Source organism: Arachis stenosperma, chromosome 5 (assembly GCF_014773155.1).
Source record: "Arachis stenosperma cultivar V10309 chromosome 5, arast.V10309.gnm1.PFL2, whole genome shotgun sequence".
NCBI classification, from domain to species: domain Eukaryota; kingdom Viridiplantae; phylum Streptophyta; class Magnoliopsida; order Fabales; family Fabaceae; genus Arachis; species Arachis stenosperma.
Window position 1 is genome coordinate 131,003,356 of NC_080381.1, and position 16,608 is coordinate 131,019,963.

General features: G+C 27.2%; 1 protein-coding gene across 1 annotated transcript; it reads left to right on the plus strand.

Moving 5' to 3' along the window:
• Window positions 1-6,019: 6,019 nt before the first annotated feature.
• On the plus strand, window positions 6,020-13,988 carry LOC130982230 (nucleobase-ascorbate transporter 6). Its single transcript, XM_057906130.1, has 14 exons — window positions 6,020-6,296; window positions 7,398-7,495; window positions 7,641-7,817; window positions 8,927-9,027; window positions 9,252-9,327; window positions 9,412-9,471; window positions 9,610-9,794; window positions 10,188-10,284; window positions 11,287-11,373; window positions 11,463-11,521; window positions 11,608-11,699; window positions 11,777-11,854; window positions 11,949-12,109; window positions 13,535-13,988. Exons 1-14 carry the CDS (start codon window positions 6,194-6,196, stop codon window positions 13,751-13,753), a joined length of 1,593 nt encoding a protein of 530 aa, XP_057762113.1. The 5' UTR covers window positions 6,020-6,193; the 3' UTR covers window positions 13,754-13,988.
• The last annotated feature ends 2,620 nt before the right edge of the window (window positions 13,989-16,608 follow it).

Consider the following 16,608-nt stretch of genomic DNA (forward strand, 5'->3'; position numbering starts at 1 on the left):
CAAGAAGAATTATGACAAAATGAAATAAGAAGAAGAAAAAGAGGAAGAATTTTGAAATTTATAGAATAATAGGACCAAATAAACCTTAATTCACTCTGAAATGAACCGAAATTATATTTAAAATGAACCAAAAATTAAATTTAAAAATAACGATGATAACGATAACAACGATAACAATGATGATGGTGATGATGATGATAATGATGATGATAATGGAGGAGAATGATAAAAAAAGAGGAGGAGGAGAAGTATGAGAAGGTGACGATGATAACAAAAATAAAGAAGAAAAAAAAAAGTGCAAATCTAAAATACTTGGATGAACTTGTATACTAAAATTATTTAGATGTGGAGAATAATTGTGAACGAATGAATTAATCGTTAGCGAGTAGGATTCTATAAGTTATATATATTGCTATTTACAAGGAAGTATGCTACTTACAATTAAACGTTGTAATTAAATTGGAATCGATGTAACAAAATAAGATTCTCCATTTGTTATTAACTTATTATCATAACCTTTTTCTTGTCGCAGATAGCACCATATTTTTCCACAAAGCTCAAATACCAGTATATTTTTTATTCTCAGTTTCTAATATTTGGATTCGCTATCTTCTAATTTTGACTACGAGAAAACAAGTCACATGCATCTCCCAACTTTTGAAAATCCGAAAACGACCACTACCATTCCATCATGCTGCTGTCTAATTAAGGATATTTATTATCAAAATAAAGGAGGTTTATTACAAAACGACATCAACTCTAATTTAAGGTGTATTGTTTTATGCACACTTGTTGCCTTCTTGGTAATTATAAAAAGTTACGATAAGCTACTTTCTTGTATCATAATCCAAAAATTACCTTTTTTTTTTACTTTTAAATTATGAAAAATTACGATAAGCGTGTTTGGCATCATTTTAAAGAAGAGCGTTTGACTTCTCGAAAAGTTAATTTACAACTTTTGGAAGAAGTAAAAATAGATGACTTATCTCTTTCTTCATAAGTCATTTTATTACTTCCGTGAAAAAAAATTGATTTCAAAACAAAAAAATTTACTTTCATTCTTGAATCTGTGAAAAAATGTTTCCTGTTTCTGCTGGAAATATTGGCCCTCCACCACCATTTTCACGCAAGGTTCCATCTTCTAGAAGCACTGGCCTTCCACCGTCATCTTCACGCAATGTTCCATCTACTGGAAGTGTTGGCCCTCCACCACCATTTTCACGTAATGATTCATTTGTTGAAAGTATTGACCCTTCACCACCATCTTCTGTTCCATCTGAACGAGCATATATTCCTTCCAGGTATTTTTTTTTTATCATTTTATCATTCTATTTTTATTATTAAATTTGTATTGAACATTGTGTATGCTATGAAATCTCACTTTTAATTTTATTTTTCTGCATGCGATTTTAATTTTATTTTTTTATATGTGATTTTATTTTTATACAGCTTGCTATTATTTTTATAATTAGTTTTATAGTTTTTTTTATGTTCTTCTCCAACAAATTTATGAAAGTGGCAAGTTCGGAAGAAAATTTAAAGCTGATTGGAATGTATTTTTTGAGTTATTTATCCAAACGCTACAACTTTAAAATAAGTACTTCTATAGTTAAAAATCCAAACACAAAATAATTTGTTTATAAGCTACTATTAATAAAAGTCCTTATACTTTAAGTTCTTTTTCCAAAAAAACTTATTTAAGTTATTTATCTAAATTGAGCCTTAGAGTGTCTTTAGAATAACTTTTAAAATATAGTTTTTTTTAACATTTTTAATAGAATATTTTTATTATAAATAACTATTTTATGTTTGAATACACAATATTAAAAAATTTATGATAAAATGCTTAGTTTTTATCTTTTGATCTAAAGAATTTTTTCAAAACCTATATTTATACACTTTAAAATATTATAAACACATCTAGAGCAATAAATAAATATTATAAAAGATCTAAGATCGAAAAATAAATATAATAAGTAGCTCTCGGGTTGAACCATTAACTCTGCATTGAAGGGGAAAAATGTTAAAAGTTGTACCGATAAACTTTCATAATAACTAATAAAGGCTCGCTTTTTGCAAAATAATTTAATATTTTGCTAATGTTTATTCAATAGAGGCAGCAATAATGTGCCATAGAATTACTTTTAGAAGAATATTAAGGAGTCAAATAGGAAATCTTAAAATTAAGGTTTAATTATTTTGTAAATTTTTATAATTTTATCGAATTTTTATTAGGTTTTTATATTTTTTAATTAAATTTTTATGTTATATAATTTTTTTAATTTAATTTTTATAAATGTTAAACGTTCAAAAAATATTAATAAATTATAAATTAATTTATTTATTCATGTCTTTCACATATAATGAATTTATATGAACTAAAACATCTTTTTTTTTCATTTTTTTTCTTCTACTTTTTTTTTACTCTTCTAACAAAAAAAATTTGTACTTCTTTTTTACTAATTAAAAAGTAAAATTTAAGAATTAGATAATTTCATAGTGGTGTATAAACTCCATTTCACTTTCAAAAACCAAGACCCTCGCAATAGATTTTATCATTGTCTTTCTCTACCTGCTTAGAAAAAGAACAAATATTTTATAAAATTTTCAACACAAATCAAACTATAGCCATCTTTACACCAGCATAAAAAGGCAAATGATATTTTTCTTGACCTATCAAAATTACATTACAAATAATAATATACAAAACCATTCACTTTTATTTTCTTGGTAATTGGTAATTAAATATTTAAATACTAGACATCACGTCATGAACATAATTTTCATTGTTTTAATTAATTAATTTATTTTTCTTTTTCAATATCAGTTCTATCATTTATCTTTTCAAAATCTCTAACAGCAAGGTTATATACTATATATATTGTCAATGAAATATGAGTTACCACTTATCATCATACAAAACTTCAACCCGATATACAAATCTTAATATTTATAAGAAGAGTAAAGTATCGTTTTTATCCCCAACGTTTGAGGTAAGTTCTATTTGTGTTCCTAACATTTAAATCGTCCTATTTGTATTCCTAATATTTATAAAAGTGATTTAATATTATCCTACTATCAATTATACAAATAAATCAGATTATATTTTTTAATTATTTTCACTTGGATGTATTCATTCTCAATTATGTCTCACTTGAATGTGTTCGATTTTAATATTATACCCACTATTTGTGTTTAGATTCAATTATGTCTCTAGAAAAGTGAATTATGTAAATGTTGTAGGAATTAGTTTCAATTTTTGATAAGCTATTTTCGGAGTGGATCATCGATTCTATCCTAAATATTTGTATTCTAACTTCAATAAGAGATTTTTAAAACTCAAACTAAAGTGTTCATGATGTGTAATTGATGGCAGAATAACATTAAATCACTTTTACAAACGTTACGAATACAAATAAGACGATTTAAACATTGGGAACACAAATAGAATTTACCCCGAACATTAAGAATAAAAACGATATTTTATTCTTATAAAAAATACCACACTTTTCAGTAGAGAACACGACTATTCAACTATGCAGCAGCATTCAAAAAAAAAGCATAGAGCACTAGATCGGACTACTATCAAAACACAAATTACTAAACTCTATCAAAATCAAATTACAGTAATAATAATATACAAAATACAAGTCACTCACAAATTACTAAATCTTGACAAGTAAATCATTTTACTCAAAGAAGAAGTTAGGACTAGAACTATATGGGTATGAAACAAAATGACAAGAGCTTCTTTAGAATTTTTAAAATATGATAAAGATTAAATTAAAATATTAAAATTTAATTAAAAATATTCTGTTATTTTAAATATTTTTATCATGATAAAGATTAAATTAAAAAAATATATGGTATAAAAATTCAACTGAAAAAAAATATAAAAATTTAATTAAAAATTCGATAAAATTATAAAAATTTATAAAATAATTAAATCTAAAATTAAATTAAATAAGTTAAAAGTAAATATGTTTAGACGATATTATATTAATATTAATACTTGTTTATTAGCCAGAAACAATAGATTCTTAGACATAATTCTTTAACAGAATAATGGATAATAATTATCTCTTAATTATGAACTCCATCAAAATATCTTTCACATATATTATTATGAAGATTACATACATCATTACCCAATGAATGCACACTATTATAGTTACGAAGTTCCTTCATCAAGTATTTTTTTTCTTATAAGATATAAATTTTAGTTTCTTTACAATTATAAAACAAAAATGTTTGAAAACAATAAAAATCAATTCAAATTAATTAAAGTTATTTTATTTTATATTCATTAATTATTACAAAAATAAATATATATAACATTAAATATAATAAATATATAATTATAAACGTTACTATTAAATTAAATAAAATAATTTTGAACCGTATAAAAAACATAAAAATTTACGTAATATCATATAATTTTTATTGTTTATAAATAAATCAATTTATGAACTTTTTGACAATTTCTTTTAAATAGAATTGGACCATTTTTTTCTTATGGAGTTATATCATTGCTCACAGATGACGTGTATGAGAAAAAGAATGACTACCTAAAACATATGTTCATGAACATCATGTTTGATTTTCACATCCAAACATGGCGCCGTACATAGCAGAACAATCAATGTGAACAATGTTTGTTGGAAAGTAAGTTAGGTCAAGAGAGATGAGGTTCATTTCATTCACAAATTAGTAATAGATATTAATTGGTAATAGAATAATTTATTTTTTATATATTGATTTGTACAGAAATTATTTTTAATATAGGGATAACAATTGTGTTTTGATTAAATATTAATATTTAAAATGTATTATAAAATTATAAAAGTAACAAAAAGATGTCTAACATATATCTATATATTACTAGAATGATGATATGTAATTAACATGCATTTTGTGTGTTGCTAAAATAATAACGCACATTTTATATTAATTTTTACCTGTAAAATTCACCCACATATAATTACATTAAATAATTTTATTTTCAACAATAATACTAATAATTTTTTATATAAAAAAATAGCCTGATTTGTAATTCGCGCTTTATAATCATAGAATAGTATATATCACTCTCTTGAGAGTAATACGCCATCTTATATTTGTAGCATTTAAGGTGATGATTTTACATAAGTGTATAATTTGCTTTCTTTTATCATTTCTTTGATAAAAGGGTTAGCGCAGAAGATTTTAAGTTGTAACGACAGAGGAGAAATGTTTACAAAAATAATATATATAAAAATTAACCATCAAATTAAGTATTATATATTAATATATATATATATTATTTTATATATTTTAATATGTATTTTATATTTTATACTTTTAATGTGTATTAATATTTTTTTCTATATCTTAATATTTACGTGGGACGATTAATCCCTTACTAGTTCAGTAGTTCTTAAGCAGCTTAATCAATGGGGATGACTGCGACTTGAGCGAGACTTTTAAAAGATTTTTTATGTTCCAAAAAGAAAAGATATTGAAAGTTTGAAACCCTACTTATTAGTTAACTAGAAAGAATAAGCTCATTCAATTAAGCTACACGCCTACACCTCCAAATTGTATAATTATTATACATCAAATGACTTCAATTATTTCTATTTCATAAATAAAAAATATTATTTATACATCAAAAGTAATCACTATATATTTTTATACTAATAATTAATTTTAATTTACCTAATATAGTTTAACATAAATAATATAACATTAGAAGCATAGAGAGAGAAAGATAAAGAAGTATAAAAACTTGATGCTACACTCCTTTTATGGTTTGTGTTTGTGCTACCATTTTAGAGTCTCCTTTACTCCACCACACGCTCCACAATAACAACACCACCTCTCTCTTTCTCTTCTCCTTTTGAGGGTGGTGGGTGGCTTAGTGGGGGCAACTTAATATATTGCATTTTGACTTTATAGCCCCTCAACTTAATCATCTTCCTCCTCTAACTTTTATTTATTTACAAATAAAGGTACCTTTTTTTAATCTCCCTTAACATCGATGTTAAATACCTATGCTATGATTATCAACATCACAAACCATCGCATTATATTCAACAAAAATAAAAGCTAAAACTACACTCTCTAGTTACACTATCATTTTCTCTTCACTTTGTGGTGTCTCTTTTCATAAAGGATCTTGTCGCTCTCTCAGATTTGGCCATTTTGAAGAGTAATGGCAGGAGGAGGAGGAGGAAAATCAGATGAGCCACAACCACATCCACCCAAGGATCAGTTACCAAATATCTCTTACTGCATTACTAGTCCACCTCCATGGCGTGAGTCTTTTTATTTTTTATTTAGATTCAAAAGAATAAAAAGCTCTTTCTTTCTCACTTCCCAGAATATCCCATATTAATTCTTTTTTGACCGAGTAAAAAATCAGCTCACTTTAAAGCTGTTTCATGTTAAAGAAAAAGAGAAAGAAAGGACAAACTTCAAACTTCTGGGTTGTTTAATTCATGAGTCCCTGATTTTTCACCAACTCTTTTATTATTATTTCTTAAAAGCAAAAAATGTTTATTATTTTTGGTTTTGCATTTGGGGAACTTGGATACTTCATATTTTTATGCGACTCGAAGCATGTTTAAAGTTGTGTATGTCTGTGTGACTGTGTGCTCTTTTTTTTTTTTAATTTTAAAAATTTATTTTCACATTATTTTTTATCTTAATACTACATTCATGTTTGAGGTTCTTCGCAGTTGTTTCCAGATCCAGATTTGGTAACAAAAATTTTGATTCGCTGCTTTCAAATTTAGGCCCTTTATCTAAATTTTCATTTTTTAAGGACATATTGCTATAATTGTTGCTTCTATATTTTCTTCAAATAAAAGGAATAATGATTTTTTTTTTTAAGAGAAACAAAATCTATATTATTCATATTGTTGGATTTAGGTACATTTAAGAACAGCAGTACAGCACCGACACTATACAGTGAACTATTGAACAAAGTAGTCAAGTTAATCATTTATAAATTTTAGTGTGTTTTAAACATAAAGTAATTTAATTGCTGTAATTAAATTTCTTTTAATTTTAAATTGTGTTTGCTTGACATAGTTAGAATATTTTTAAAAGGTTGTTACTTTTATGAAGACATCTTCATATGAAAATAATCTTGCAAGCAGTTAGATGGTTCAGTCAAATATGTCAATCTATCTAACGGTTCATAATATTATCTTCACACAGAGATATCGAAGTAGCCACCAAAAATGCTTTGTTTGAAAAATATTTTTGGATTACTTTTATTCATAAAATATGTAGTTACTTACTGTGCAGTTACAATTTTAAGAATCTCTTTGCCATGGGATTTCAATTTGTTTTTGTGTTCTTTTTATTCTTAAACTAATTTGATGAGAAATTTTGGTGACATTATGATGCAGCTGAGGCCATACTTCTTGGTTTTCAACATTTTCTTGTGATGCTTGGAACAACTGTGCTTATTCCCACTGCTCTTGTCCCTCAAATGGGAGGTGGCAATGTAAGTGATAATTGATGATACAGCAATTTTTATTTAATGTGGAATATTATTGACTATACTGTACAGTCATAAGGTTTGATACTACATTCTCATTGTAGCCAAAAGTTATGTGAAAAAAAAAGATTCATTGTTCTACTTTGTGCAGGAGGAGAAGGCAAAAGTGATCCAAACATTACTATTTGTAGCTGGTATTAACACATTGTTGCAAACACTGTTTGGAACTCGACTACCTGCAGTCATAGGAGGATCTTATACCTTTGTTCCAACCACAATCTCGATTATTCTTGCCGGTCGATTCAGTGGTGAACCAGATCCCATAGAGGTCTTGTGTGATCAAAACTAAAATGTTTCACTCTTTTTTATTTTTTTTCCCTTTTTTCTAAGCTCTCATGAAGATTTTAATTACTAACTCTGGTCCAAAATAAGTGTCCATTGAGAAAGAAATTAGGCAGCACTAATTAAAATTTTCCACTAGTAAAACTATTAAGAGCATATGATTATAAGGAAAAGATTTTTTTTTTGTTTGAATTGTAATAATTTTGCCAATTTAACCTCAACTATCAAATGTTAAATAATAATATAATCAATCATTTTATATCCGTATTTGTAATTATACCACTTAAAATAGCTTTTTCTCACATTCCAAATATAATAAATTGTCTTAAAACTACTTTTCAGCTAAAGTATCAAACATACATAAATGGATTATTACATAATTAATAATCATTTTAAAAAGGCATTATACAAATAAAAATTTTTGACATAAGTTTAAATTTTTAGCCTATGAGAGGATAAGTGGGAAAATAATATCAATAGAGAAGAGTTAATGAGAATGACTTTTTACAGTCAATCTAATTTATCTATAATCAAGATATTGTTAAACTCAACAACCATGTTGGACGTGCACTAAAATTAGCTACCATCATGGAATACACATTAAAAAAGTAGTTAAACTACATATATATTTATACACAAATATATGATGGCTGATTTTTTGTGTGTACAAAGTATTTTTGTAAACCTAATTATTGTAGGTAATTAATTTTGGACACATATCTGTAGTACTTTGTCATGAAATGAGACTTAAACTGGATGGAGACTACTGTGTTGCTACTTGCTTGTTAATTGTTATTCTATTATGCATATTTTGTTTCTATGTTATGCTTTTTGCTAACAAGTGTCCTAAGCGCTCTAGCTGGGTTACCTGTTTTGAATAGTTTTCCTAACTTATATACATGTTTTGTTTGTTTGTTTGTTTGTTTTTTTATTACAATAATTGGAAAGTTAGAAGCTTGCTATGCTTAATTTGATTGTAAACAGATGAATATCAATTCAATTCAAGCACTAAAGAAAGACATGGGATTTTATGCTGATTTGATTGGAACTGTTTGATCACATTTTTCTGTTTGGTTTGCTTATTTATGTAATCAGAAATTCAAGAGAATAATGCGGGCAATCCAGGGTGCTCTTATTGTTGCTTCAACACTTCAAATAGTACTAGGCTTTAGTGGCCTCTGGCGTAACGTTGCGAGGTTGGTCTCTGTTCTTTGTAAACAGCTGCAATGTATTTTCTTTATCTTTATGTTTATGGCTTTAACATCTCTGAGCTAAAATGCAACCCAGATTTTAAGAATTCCCTTTTCATTTTCCATTGTTTCATGAAATGATGTTTCTAGTACTATTGAAAAGATTAAAGGACGTATTATTCTTGTGAATTGGAACAATGTTACCATGTGATGTAACTTATTTTGACTAGGTTCTTAAGTCCTCTTTCGGCTGTTCCTTTGGTATCTCTGGTTGGTTTCGGCTTGTACGAGTTAGGATTTCCTGGGGTAAGTCTTTTGATTCAGATTTAAAATGATCATGTTCACGACGAGTTCTAGAAAGTCTCAACGTTGATGTGTCTTTGGATTTAGGTTGCTAAATGTGTTGAGATTGGACTGCCAGAACTTGTATTGCTAGTATTTGTCTCACAGGTATAGTTCCTCGAATTTTCATACACTCATTATCGAGCATTATGATCTTAGTTACTTCAGTTCTCTTGAATTTATATTTTCCTAGCATGATGGTTTCTACAAGTCCAAATTTGTTGTTAACTAGTGGCTATTGTGCAGTATGTGCCCCATGTGTTAGGTTCCGGGAAGCATATCTTCGACCGTTTCGCAGTCATTTTTACAGTTGTAATTGTGTGGGTATATGCTCATATACTCACCGTCGGAGGGGCCTATAACAATGCCGCACCCAAAACACAGTTGTCCTGCCGCACCGACCGTGCTGGACTTATTAATGCAGCTCCTTGGTTAGTTGTTTGATTTCCTTTAATTTTATACCTTAATTGTATTTTTTATATGTGGAAACTATGTCATTATTAAACGGTTTTTATATTAATCTCATAGTATATAAGTCTAAATTATCAGCATTTGGATGAGACAAATCCGATTGAAAATATATGCAGGGGGACTAACTTTAAAACTTAGTTATTTAATGCCAATAGAGCCTTAATTTTATTCATTCAACAGTTTTCTCCTTTTCCAGATTCATATTCTTATATTCTAGAAAGGTTTATGAAAGTGGATATATGTGATGTGTAATTCTTAAATCTTTTAGGGGTACTTACTAAACTTTGAAGCAAGGACAGAAATATATATTTGATATCCTCAACATAGATTTCTGATGGATTTTGAGTTTGCAGGATAAGAGTTCCATATCCCTTCCAATGGGGAGCACCTTCGTTTGATGCAGGAGAAGCCTTTGCCATGATGATGGCCGCTTTCGTTGCTCTTGTAGAGGTAATTATGTTCTTTAATCTAGCATTCCGAAATGGTGTTTATAAGAAAAGAAAATAGGACAAACATTTTGCTGGTGACAAAGGGCAGCCTAGTCTCTCCCTCCATAATTTCCCTACTTTCCTTTTCTTAGTTCATCATCTTGTACACAATATATGTGCCACAGGACCATAAGACATAGTACACATAATGCAATACATTCAGGTACGGGTATGCAGTACGCGGTACTCGACATGTAAAATATATTAGGTGGAAAGTATATTTATAACATACCAATTAGTTGAATTGGTGAATTCATGTAACTATGCCATAAGACTCTGCCTTATTCGTTTTTCCCCTTCGGTGTCTATGGTTGTGTGGAATTTCCTTCTAATGTATGCATGTCACCCTTGGGAGGCATTAGGTAACTGTCTCAACACATAAAGTAAGAAGTGCAGAGACATTGGGGTCAGAAACCTGTTGTCAATATTGCTGCTAGCTTGTTACTATCATTTGTACCAATTCAATTTAGTAGCCAGTCCTTCCCCAAAAGTGACAAATATAGTAGCTTCCTGTGACCAAAGAGTTTTTTATTTTATTTATTTTGAGTCTAATTTTGATGCACTGACAGTGTAAAACAGTCGTTCAATCACATTAGATGCAAAATTGTTTTACACTGACAATGCATCAAAACTTAAATTCTTTTTTTTTTTTATAGGTAACTAATAATTTTTTCTTATATTTGTCTTGCATCTCAGCGAACACTAGCCAATTCTCTATTTTATTTTTTTTTTAAATAAAAGTGTTAGCTCCTAATATATTTTGTTTTCTTTTAAAAACTAATGGAAACAATTATAACCAATTCTCAAATTTATAATTCTGTAAAATGACAAAGTGCACACACACTGCACGAAAATTAATATCAGTATTGTCGTGTTGTGTGTAAGCTTTAGAATGAATGCAGTTGGTGATGTGCATTTTCAAATTAAATTTGCTACTGACATGTTTTTTGTTCCTTACAAGTAGTCCAGTGGAGCTTTTATTGCTGTATATAGGTATGCCAGTGCAACTCCTTTACCTCCCTCTATTCTCAGTAGGGGTATCGGTTGGCAGGTATAAACATTTAAATATTTGGAAAACAAATTAAATTTCTTGAATTTATAAAATAATAATACTAATTTGCATCTTCTATCTGCTTACAGGGAGTTGGCATTCTGTTATCGGGATTGTTCGGAACTGTGAACGGATCCTCAGTATCTGTGTAAGACTTAATTGTTCTACTTGTATTGTATACTCTACCTAACGGTCATTGTCGATGAAAGGAATTCATATGTTTTCTCTCCACAGAGAAAATGCAGGCCTTTTGGCTTTGACCAAAGTTGGAAGCAGAAGAGTTGTGCAAATATCTGCCGGATTTATGATTTTCTTTTCAATACTTGGTGAGTTGATGAACCATGAAAATGTGAATGCATTTTCTTCTGTTGTTAACACTGCTGACTTTTCCTTTCCCTTTTAGGGAAATTTGGAGCGGTTTTCGCATCCATCCCGCCTCCCATTGTTGCTGCTCTTTACTGCTTGTTCTTTGCTTATGTCGGTAAGTTCGTATTTTGATTATTTCAACAAACAGCATAATAATGTAATTTTTTAAAAGTTTGTGTTAATATATATATTTTTTTTATAAATTTTAGGTGCTGGGGGTATAAGTTTCCTTCAGTTCTGCAATCTCAACAGTTTTAGGACAAAGTTCATACTAGGCTTCTCTGTGTTCCTTGGCTTGTCAGTGCCTCAGTACTTCAATGAGTACACAGCAATTAATGGTTTTGGACCAGTCCACACTGGTGCCAGATGGGTATGCATAACATTCATATATAGTAATATTGGGAAAATGCAATTAACTCACCCAAACTTCTAACCCCCTAAACAATTTAAAATGTGCAATTCGATGCGGTCAAGACTTGACAATACCGTTTGTTAAGAGAGTCACTCCGGTAAAAATGTCTAAAATGTCTTTTTTTTAAAGATATTTTTTAATAATTAAAATTTAACGCATATAATCAATTAAATTATATTATTTTTGTCAAAATTAAGCCAAACAAATTAATTTGACCAAAAAATGGTAAATTAAATTTTGAATTGGTCTAAATTAATATTATTTCTTTTATAAAAAAATGACTACAATACTCAAATTATAAAAAATGACTAAAATACTCTTATTATATATATTAATTTTGAGAATCCTAAATTCTAATCATTTTTTTCTTTGTCGTCGTAGAGTTAGGATTTAGAGTTTTCAATATATATATATATAAAATAAGAGTATTTTAGTAATTTTTCATAATAGGGATATTGTAGTCATTTTTTATAAAAGATAATATTAATTTAGACCGATTCAAAATTTAATTCACCATTTTTCGGTCAAATTAATTTGTCTGACCTAATTTTAACAAAAATAACAAGATTTAATCGATTATATATGTTAAATTTTAATTATTAAAAAATATCTTTAAAAAAAGATGTTTTTGATGTCTTTATCAAAGTGGTTCCTTTTTGTTAATTGTCCTTTTTAAAGGTACTTTTGGAAGAAAAGTTAACAAGATATTTAAAGAAGGTTAATTGCATTTTTCCCAAATAATAATATTTACTCCATCCGTTCGAAAATATCCATTACTTTGAAATTTTTGATACATTAGAAATTAAATTCAATGTGTTTACATCAAAATTCCAAAGTGACCAATATTTTGTTTAATGTTATTTGAACATCAAAATTAGTTATTATAATCAACCGCCAATGTATATGTATAAATACATGCGGTTTAATTTATTTTTAATATGTATTTGTTTTCTAACATATATTTTATATTTGTGCAATTTGAAGAGTCAAATTGCACATTTCGAAAGTTCAAAGAGTAGAATATTTGTTTTTTAACCTAGCTTGTAACAAAAGAATCTTTGTTTTTTAAGTGATCTTTTCTTTTTAAAGATCTTTTGAAATAGTAAAACTAATTTGATTAGATATTTCATATAAAAATATTTTTTTACGTATCAATTATGTTTGAATATAATAAAATAAAAATATTTTTTTTGTTTATTTACTATGTTAAAATATCTTTTTTTTCTAAAGCAAAAAAGATTTATGCAAATTGTAGCTTTTGAGAAAAAAAAAATTGAGATTTTTTTAACAACCTAATGGTAGCAAAGATGCTAAGATGAAGGAGTTGTTAATAATTATGCTATGTTGAGTTGCAGTAATAACATTTTATGTACCTTTTGGCAGTTCAATGATATAATAAATGTGCCATTCCAATCAAAGCCATTTGTTGCGGGTGTTGTGGCATATTTCCTAGACAACACACTACACAAGAGAGACGGTGCTATAAGAAAAGACAGAGGAAAACATTGGTGGGACAAGTATAGGTCTTTCAAGGGTGACTCCAGAAGTGAGGAGTTTTATTCACTTCCTTTCAATCTAAACAAGTACTTCCCATCTGTTTAATTTGTTTGATTCAAGCTTATTATAACTTGCTCTCTCTCTCACATTCACCAAAACTCTGCTTGTTTCTCAGATTTCATTGGATCTGATTACAAGCTATAGTCTATATTATTTAATTGTCCCACTTTGTTATAGATTTTTTTTTGTAAAACGTTCTATTTTTGTTGCTGGTGTTTTTATGTATATTCTAGTCAAGAAAATGGATTCATGTAGTAATGTTCATCCTTAATTTTATCTCCAATTTCTGTCATCATACTGTTATGAATAATCTGATGTCAGAGTAATTTTGTATTAGATTAATTAGTTCTTAAAAAAGTAAAATCGGTAAATTAGTTCCTAATATTTTAAGGTGAGAAATTAGTCCTTTGTTTAGTGTGCGCGTGTTCTTTTTTATATATATTTTGGTAATGGTAGGGAGTCTAAACTCTAAACTGTCTAAATAATGTGTAATTTGTTTAGGATTATACAAAATAAATAGATTATTTTAGATATTTTTTGGACAGGAAATTATTAGGAGTTTAGGACAAGCTATGGGTGTGGTATTTTTTTGGTGTCTTGCTGTGGGCTTTGTATAAATAGTTTCTTACTTTATTTTTTGTAAATTTGTAAATTTTAGAGTAAAGTGATATATTGATAATTAAGTCACGAGAATTTCAACTTCGGATTATTTGATTATTTTAAAGTCCTAATTTATAAAAGTGAAGCCAATTAATTAATTTTAGACACTCACTTGATCATACTGAAATTTTAATTATATCACTTTATTATTGAGGATGCTACATCGACACTGCAATGTTCCACATGAATACGGTGTTAATGACAATTAAATTAAGAACAATGGAGATTTATAATTCGTAGATTCATGGATCAATTTGCTTATTTCCAAAGTCAGAAATGATTTAAATGAGTAAGAAATTTCAGGTATCAACTTAGACATCACTCCTACATACTCAAAAAAGCAGAATTATGTATGGTTATATCCTAATTAGAAAAATATTCTGCGTATATTTAGCTGCATTTGTTTACGGATACGAAATACTGAGACAGAGGCACAGAAATATAAAATTATGTTTGACAGATGAGATATAGATAAAAATATTGTGTTCTGAGATATTAAATTAATATATTTTATATTTGTCGTGACAAAAAATATTTTTATTATATATTTTTAAAATTTTTTGAATAAAAAATAAAAATAAATTAAATTTTTATAATTTATTCTAATTTATTATTAAATAAAATATAAAAATACTAATTTTTATGTTTTAATCTTTTGTATCAGTATGTTATGTTATTCTATTATAATGAAACGAGGCTTTCTAGAATGTATAATTGTATGGTGGTCCATGCACAGTCGTGCCTTCCCCCATTTAATTTCACATTGAATGTGAAAGCGAGACTCACCACCTTCTTTTATCATCTATATCATATTTTCATGCTTGTTGCTGGCATGCCATAGTAATTATAAATACTAGCATGCATACTGGATTAACTTTCAAGCAATCTATGTTATTGCAAGTAGCAATAGGCAGAATATACACAGCTCATATAGAATAAATGTTTAACAACCCTGTATTTTAATTTATATTATTTAGTTGAAATTTCTCCCACTAGCTATACCTTTACAATCTTTGATCTTATACATATATTTTTTCATTTTTCGGTGTTTTCTTTTTTTTTTTTTTGAATTTTTTACAAAAGTCTAAAAGCATTAAACACTAGAAAACCATCAAACCTAAACAAATAACTTCAAATAATGAAAAAATAGAACTTATTGTTCCCAAATATAAATTTATTTCGGTTGTTCAAAATTTACTTCCACAATTATATTGATCAAATATAAGTTTTAATTTAGTTTTTAAAATTTTAATTATTACATTTATTTTAACTGCTAATGTGAATTACCTTTGTAAAATTTAAAAATTAAATAGAGGCGCTTGAAACTTTATGAACTAATATATATTTAAGATTATATATTTCATATATTATCATGTATTTGTATATATTTATGTATACTTCATATATTATCTCATTTATATATATATATTCATATATTGTTTAGCAATGATGAACTATATACTAAAATAATAAAAATTTTATAGCAAAATAATCAAACTATTCATACTAAGATAATCAAACATTTTATAAAGGCAAAAAAATAATATTCTATTCACATTTTAAATATTGATATATTTAATTAATGATTTTAATTAAATATGTTTATATTCTATTGACATTTTAAATTTATTTTTTAATTTAAATAGCTCATCCATAATTTAATATTTAAGCAGTACTCCAACTTTTTAAAATAAATTTAAACTATACTTCAAATTTTTTATCAATAACAAAATACAATATTCAAAATTTTTAAAATATAGTATATAATTCTATTCACATGAAGGGAACTATTATAAAGTATGTAAAACAATGTAGAATATGTCAGTTGACCAAGATGTATGAATGAGAAGATGCAACCATATATTTTAATTTATTGGTGGGCTTTGGAAGACAACAAGTAAGGATATTTATTTATGGTATAATTATATATAGTCATTTCTTTGCTCTATCTCATCCCTATCAAAGATAGCAAAAAAAATAGACTCAATAACACAATTAGGATAACTTTACTAATAATTAATCATAGTTATAAATAAATATAGTAAGAATATAATTACAATAAAAATTTTAGTGATTGATTCCTTTCTTTTCTAGTCTTAATTAGAATTTTTTCTGCTCTCTTTTTGTTCTATTGGCACTTATTAATTGAAATTTTTTTGTTATTTTTTTATCTCTTAAATTCTTCTTCTTTATATTGGTGGAAGTACTCCTATAACTTATATTATATATTTATATTCAAA

Coding starts and splice junctions, on each gene's coding strand:
- LOC130982230 (XM_057906130.1), top strand. CDS start 6,194: ATGGCAGGAGGAGGAGGAGGAAAATCAGATGAGCCACAACCACATCCA. Junction 11,855..11,948: donor CTTGTTCTTTGCTTATGTCG/GTAAGTTCGTAT, acceptor TATAAATTTTAG/GTGCTGGGGGTATAAGTTTC. Junction 12,110..13,534: donor TCCACACTGGTGCCAGATGG/GTATGCATAACA, acceptor ACCTTTTGGCAG/TTCAATGATATAATAAATGT.